The sequence below is a fragment of the Montipora foliosa genome, chromosome 11 (assembly GCF_036669935.1).
Source record: "Montipora foliosa isolate CH-2021 chromosome 11, ASM3666993v2, whole genome shotgun sequence".
NCBI lineage: Eukaryota > Metazoa > Cnidaria > Anthozoa > Scleractinia > Acroporidae > Montipora > Montipora foliosa.
In genome coordinates, this window is record NC_090879.1 from 24,977,354 (window position 1) to 24,984,853 (window position 7,500).

The 7,500-nt window shown below is 38.6% G+C and overlaps 3 protein-coding genes across 3 annotated transcripts in view; all 3 read left to right on the forward strand.

Annotated features, from left to right (window-relative positions):
• LOC137976127 (neuronal pentraxin-2-like) overlaps positions 1-5,609 on the forward strand; it is a 51,944-nt gene extending 46,335 nt beyond the window's left edge. The window contains exons 3-4 of the mRNA XM_068823416.1: positions 4,193-4,403; positions 5,050-5,609. Of these exons, the coding sequence (XP_068679517.1) occupies positions 4,193-4,403; positions 5,050-5,440 (602 nt within the window). The 3' untranslated portion in view covers positions 5,441-5,609. The remainder of the gene's footprint in view (positions 1-4,192; positions 4,404-5,049) is intronic.
• LOC137976120 (neuronal pentraxin-2-like) overlaps positions 1-7,500 on the forward strand; it is a 207,046-nt gene that overhangs the window by 72,030 nt on the left and 127,516 nt on the right. The gene's annotated exons all lie outside the window — the stretch shown is intronic.
• LOC137976123 (neuronal pentraxin-2-like) overlaps positions 1-7,500 on the forward strand; it is a 36,193-nt gene that overhangs the window by 17,920 nt on the left and 10,773 nt on the right. The gene's annotated exons all lie outside the window — the stretch shown is intronic.

A 7,500-nucleotide genomic window follows, 5' to 3' on the forward strand; every position in this document is an offset into this window, starting at 1 on the left:
ATATGGAAGCTCTCCTTGATTTTGAGTTGATAGAAAGAAGTAGCATTATCAATAATTTTGAAGCAAGAAACATCACAATTATCGCGACAATTTTTAGAAAAACTAAGATGCTTGAAAATATGAGAATTTTTGTCCCGGAAAAGGTGCTCATTTACACGTGTGTAGAAATGCCTGTTGGTTTCACCGACGTAGCGAGCACCACAGCCCGCACAAGTAAATTTGTATACAACACGTGATTTGAGAGAATCCGGAATGAAATCCTTTGGACTAAAAATGTTGCACAGTTTGAATGGAGAGAAAATTACTTTAACATTTAAATCCTTGCAATACTTGTTGATAATAGATGAAATTTTTTCTTTCTGGTATAAGATGAATAGAAACCGATGTAAGGTAGTTTGTAAAAATGGTAGTTGGATACATCATGTTTAGGGGCTTCTTTTGTAGTAACATTTTTACTACTGCGTAGAGTGAGATCAGATTCCAATTTTTTAAATTTAGAATTGTCACTCAACAAATCAACCATAGCTTTATTGTAAACTACCTTGTCAAGAACTACGACTCCGTTCCCCTTATCTGGTCTCAGGATGATGATGTCCTTGTTATGTTTCAGTCTTTTCAGTATTTTATGTTTCTTTAAGTCATTCATTGAAGGCTTGAAAGAGTTCACATAACGGGTGGCTAGATGCTGTATCTCATTCCGGACTTCATTGGCTTTGGTCTTATCCGAAAGATGCCTCTTGAGGTCATCATGGAGAAGTTGAAATGTCGTAAATACTTGACTCTTGCTTACATGCGGAGGTTTTATGGCAAATGTAAGACCAAATTTCAGAATATCAAGTTCTTCGTCACGCAGCTTATAAGACGAAATGTTGACAACTGTGTCATTGTGAGTGAAAGGAACAGAAGTGTTTTTAGTGAGGGCTTTTAACTTCTTGTCATGTGTTTTGATGAACTGAGAGACCTTGCGTTCGACGTTTCTTTTTGTGACTTTCTTGAGGATGTGTAGGTCAATGCTACTCCGAACTCCTTCCAGCTTTTGCCATTGTCTGTCCAAATCCTTGTCAAGGTTCCTTTTCTCTTTAGCTCTCTTCTGGATAGAATTAGTTCTTAAAAGCCGTTTTCGAATATACACTGCATCAAAATTGCTTACTTTGGGCAAGTCAAAGGTGATGAATTTCGGGTACACACCAAACGTTTGGCAGTTTTTGAGAAACCGAACATCAAGTTCAGGTTTTCTCGACTGGGTCGTTAGCTTTTCAAGCTTTCGAAGATCAGAAATAACCAACGATCCATTGTACTTTCGTGCTAGGTCGTGAATAACTTTTCCAAATGCAGTGTATATTCGAAAACGGCTTTTAAGAACTAATTCTATCCAGAAGAGAGCTAAAGAGAAAAGGAACCTTGACAAGGATTTGGACAGACAATGGCAAAAGCTGGAAGGAGTTCTGAGTAGCACTGACCTACACATCCTCAAGAAAGTCACAAAAAGAAACGTCGAACGCAAGGTCTCTCAGTTCATCAAAACACATGACAAGAAGTTAAAAGCCCTCACTAAAAACACTTCTGTTCCTTTCACTCACAATGACACAGTTGTCAATATTTCGTCTTATAAGCTGCGTGACGAAGAACTTGATATTCTGAAATTTGGTCTTACATTTGCCATAAAACCTCCGCATGTAAGTAAGAGTCAAGTATTTACGACATTTCAACTTCTCCATGATGACCTCAAGAGGCATCTTTCGGATAAGACCAAAGCCAATGAAGTCCGGAATGAGATACAGCATCTAGCCACCCGTTATGTGAACTCTTTCAAGCCTTCAATGAATGACTTAAAGAAACATAAAATACTGAAAAGACTGAAACATAACAAGGACATCATCATCCTGAGACCAGATAAGGGGAACGGAGTGGTAGTTCTTGACAAGGTAGTTTACAATAAAGCTATGGTTGATTTGTTGAGTGACAATTCTAAATTTAAAAAATTGGAATCTGATCTCACTCTACGCAGGGAAGGTCAGTTACAGCGGTTTTTACGTAAACTTAAGAAAAACGGCCTCTTAGATTGTAACATCTATCGTGAAATTTATCCCACTGGTTCCCAACCAGCTAGGTTATATGGTCTACCTAAATTGCATAAAGTCAAAGATCCCAAAACTATCACACCTCCTTTCAGACCCATTGTGTCATCTATAGGCACTTACAATTACAACTTAGCTAAGTATCTTTGTTCTTTGCTTAAACCCCACATATCCTCAGAGTTTTGTGCAACAGATACGTTTTCTTTTGTCCAAGAGATTCAACAGTTTGATTTCAGCGACAAGTTTCTAGTTTCCTATGATGTCACTAGCCTTTTTACAAATATCCCTTTATCTGAGACGATTGATTTAGCTGTCAACGCCATAATTGATGGTAACTTGAATCCTGACCTAAAACTAAGTAAAGTTCACCTTAAACAACTCTTCAATTTTGCTACTAGCCACACTCATATTTTGTTCGATGGTTGCTTTTACGATCAAATAGATGGAGTGGCAATGGGTTCACCTTTAGCCCCTGTATTAGCCAATTTCTTCATGGGTCACTATGAAAGGCTTTGGTTGGAAAAATACACCGGTACCCAAGTATTATATTATCGCAGATACGTAGATGACATTATTTGTTGTTTTCAAAATTCTCATGATGCAGATATGTTTTTTCAATACCTTAACAAATGCCATCCCAACATTAAGTTTACAATGGAAACAGAAACAGATGGCAAATTGCCTTTCTTAGATGTATTATTATCCAAGCAGAGATCAAGTAACAATGAATGTTCTTGTATCACTTCTGTTTTTCGAAAAAAGACTTACACTGGTCTACTCACAAATTATTTCAGTTTTACTCCCTTTCAGTACAAATTAGGGTTAATTAAAACTCTCATCGACAGGGCATATAAAATTAACAACACTACTCAGGGTTTTCAAAACGATATCAATACTCTAACTATTATTTTGAAACGGAATATGTTTCCCAGTTGGCTAATTGACAAGTCCGTTTAAGGTTATCTTAAAAATGTTACTACAAAAGAAGCCCCTAAACATGATGTATCCAACTACCATTTTTACAAACTACCTTACATCGGTTTCTATTCATCTTATACCAGAAAGAAAAAATTTCATCTATTATCAACAAGTATTGCAAGGATTTAAATGTTAAAGTAATTTTCTCTCCATTCAAACTGTGCAACATTTTTAGTCCAAAGGATTTCATTCCGGATTCTCTCAAATCACGTGTTGTATACAAATTTACTTGTGCGGGCTGTGGTGCTCGCTACGTTGGTGAAACCAACAGGCATTTCTACACACGTGTAAATGAGCACCTTTTCCGGGAAAAAAATTCTCATATTTTCAAGCATCTTAGTTTTTCTAAAAATTGTCGCGATAATTGTGATGTTTCTTGCTTCAAAATTATTGATAATGCTACTTCTTTCTATCAACTCAAAATCAAGGAGAGCTTCCATATTGAGCGGTTGAAACCCGAACTCAACAAACAAGTTGATCATGTCAGTTTAGTATTACACTTTTAAACTTTACCGTTATGTCAGTTGTGTCTCTATAATATTGTTGGTTCGTTTGAATTTTACGTACTTGTAACGAACATTTAATCTACAAAGAATCATTGTATTGATAGTTATATATATTTAGTCAGAATAAATCTTCTTCTCGACACTCAATTAAAAACCACTCTTACAGATAATATAAAAAGAAATGCAAAAGATAGGTTGAATTAAATTGATTGAACAAGCATATAACTTATTACCCATACATATGTTATATACATATTTCACAGGACAAATTACCATATGCAAATTTGATAGGCTAATGATAATGATAATGATAATGATAATGATAATAATAATAATAATAATAATGAACTTTCTTTAATTGTCAAATCGACCTAGCGCTGGGGACACTACAAATCTAATTAAATCAAAGGTTGGTTTTTGAGGAGAGGGGACAACCAGACATCCCAAAGAAAAACTTCTCGGAGCAGAGTAGATAACCAACAACAAACTCAGCCCACATATGACGCCCAGTCTGAGAATCGAATCCCGGGCCACATTGGTGGGAGGGGAGTGCTCTCATCACTACACCAACCCCGCTACCCTGCTTCAAAGTAATGAGCGTACTTAAGCCGTTCTTTTTTTCCTGTCTAGACTATGCCCTTCAGTTCTTAACCCCTGGTGTGAGTGACTACGTCAACATTTGGGGCATGCCCGGATTGAGTCAGGTTACTGTGTGTCTTTGGATGAAATCCAATAGCAGTAATGTCGGGGTCCCGTTTAGCTATGCAGTCAACGGAGAGGACGATGAATTGCTTTTGTACAACTACGGGTCATTTGATCTGTGCATAGGTGGTCAATGCAGGTTTGTTTTAACGGTGTAAAGTTGTTTGAAATCGGTAGCAAACGTAAGTGATTTTCGACTGAAGAGAGAACGTAACTTGATAACGTGGATTTCATTTACCACGAAGAATCTTAAAAGTGTGACCACTTTTAATTATTGCACTTTCTTTCAAGCGTGAAGACTATCCGGTCAGAAGTCGAAGATGGCTTTTCCTGGCGTCTAACTGGATAGTGTGGCAACCAAAAATGGCTCTCTGTATTAAGATGTGATAACTTATGTTCGACATATATATATCAATACATCCATCCAGCATATATGTCAAGGAATTATGGTGCCCGAAATAGGCCTGAAAAGTTTTCGGGTGGCTTTCGAGAAACGGACCCCTGTTGGCAAACCAGCCAGGCAACGAATCAGTTGATGTGTGATATCTTCTTACACAGCCTCCTAGCCCTTTTCAAAGTTCTTCTCGAGGAGTCCACATCAATTGGCCACGAGTTTCATATTTTCACGGTTGGACTAGAACGAGCATGCAATGGAGGCTAAAGCGGGGCAAATAACGCATCTGAAAAGATTCCCCCGTATCAGCCTCAATTCCATGCTAGTTCCGGTCCAACCGTGAGACTACGAAACTGGGGTATTCATGGTCATTTAACTTTTCTCGCCACAGGAGCACCGGGGTGTCAGCAAACGATGGCTTCTGGCATCACATCTGCATGACTTGGAGAAACAGCGATGGTAGGTTGCAATTTTACAAAGATGGTTCTCTGCACTACCAAAGAATCCACTTAAGGAGAGGGTACACAATCAAATCTGGAGGGTCTCTGGTGCTGGGCCAAGAACAGGATAGACCTGGAGGATCATTTGATCCGTACCAGAGCTTTGTTGGACTTCTGAACGGAGTCAATGTGTGGAAAACAGTTCTTTCTGCTTCTATGATCCAGAGTCTCTCAACGTCTTGCTTGTCTGGATCGGGCAATATGTACAGCTGGTCCGATTTCAGAGATGCTATAAAGGGCAACACTGGATTGACCATACCATCTAACTGTTTACCGAGGTGAAGGGGATAAGCCAGCTCAGCGTCTGCTAAAGGCACACTGTGTTCAAATCTAAAAAATTGCTTTAAAACATTATACGCTAGACTATAAACGTGCTGTAATATTGAGTAAAAGGCATTGCAACTGTAAGCAGAGAGAAGCCATTAAAAGAACACAGGTGGAAACAAAATAACACTTTTCTTAATAAAATGATTTTCCTCAAATTTTCCGTTTTCAGTCCCTGTATCATGAAAATTTGGTTTTATCAAACGAGTTGATAGATGTCAAAGGTCAGTTTTCCACCGTACAAAGGTTGACCAGCAGATGTTTCGAGTGCTAGTCCTTCGTTCTCACAAAGGGCCAGCGCTCACGAAACGTCAGGTTGTCAGTCTTTATTTGGTGGAAAATTGACGTTTACATACTCTTTTGATACACCAAATTTTCGTGTTTCACTCCCCCACCGATGCAGCTAGGCTTAGACAGATTCTGGTCAAAATTTGTTGCAAAGTTGCTGAGAAACATCGCTAAAAGTTGGTCATAATTTCCTCAAAATCCATAAAGCTTCTCCCAAAATTTAAATTGTCGCTCGGTTACTTACAACACACTTGTTGTATTTCAAATGTGAATTTCTCCTTTATGCTTCATGCTCCATACAGTCTGACTGATATTGTTGGCAATTAGGCATTGCTCTGGGCAATCTCCGTTTGCTGGGACACAAATAATACCCCATTTGTGATGGGCTAAGCCGTTTATTGAAAATCAGCATGGTAACCTAGGAAATACCCAAATATAGAAGACATGATCCCAGCAAAGGTGAGGGCACACCTGCCATCCACAAGATAGTAAAAATAGGGATGGTGAATGATCTGGAGAAAATTCCGGATGACAGAAATGCCCAAACTGCAACATGGGAAATAACTAACTGAGCATGTCACAATCAGCATAAATCCATTTATTTCCTCTGGGCAATAAATTTCTTTTATGCTTCATGCTCCATGCAGTCTGACTAAGTAATATTGTTGGCAAGGCATTGCTCTGGGCGAGCTCCATTCGCTGGGACACAAATAATACTACATATGTTTGGGAAATCTTGGCCAAGCCCTAATGGGCTAGGCCGTTTATTGAAAATCAGCGTGGTAATCAAGTAAATACTCAAGGAAAGAAGACATGATCCCAGCAAAGGTGAGGGGACACACGCCACAGCCCTGAGCGAGGAACGAGTGACAGGGCCCACCCCAACCAAGGCTAAAGCAAAACCCTTATGAACCCTTACCAACATAAGAAGAAGGTTAAGGCACAAAAAAAAAAGGACTGAAACTTTCAATACATGACCCCTGCTCATATAGCCACCTTGGCAAAAAAAGCATAAAAATGAAACTTGCATGATAAAGCAAACGTAACAATACACAAAACCTGACCATTGCAAACTAAACAGATTACAACTTCCTGTAGTAATAGAGATAATTGCATGGCCCCATGCTCACACAGACACCAAACAGAGCAGGGTAAAAAGAACCTAGGCATGAGTAATGATCATGCGCATTGCCATATGGCCCCTGCTCATATAGCAATCTACACATAACCTAAGTAATGTGCATTACTTCTATAGTATAGAAAGATAAAAACACTAGTGGTAACCCATTCAGTAACTGTGATAATTGACGACCATAGGCAGCAAGTACAATTCCCCAAAATTAATAGTGGTGGTTCATGAATGTAGTGGGAATTCTACTGTACATTACATGATGTAGTGTTTAGACAAGTATAGATGACTTAGAACTAGAAAATGAGGTGCCAAAAATTGTTAACTTACAGACTGATTCAGGTCTGAGATGAGTAACTTTTGTTTTTGTTAGTGAAACCAACATGTGATACCAGCCCAAGTCGTCTGACAGTGGAACCCAGCATACCAGAAAATAACAGCCAGCTTGGCTGAATGGGTTGTAAGAATGTGACTTAATCTTCTGGAAATTTCACTGGAGAGGAAACACTTACAGCAGAGGAAGAATGTCACCTGTTCTCAATACAAAATACAACAATAAGAAGAATAAAATTGCCAAATTCCTTAAATATGATCTACATGC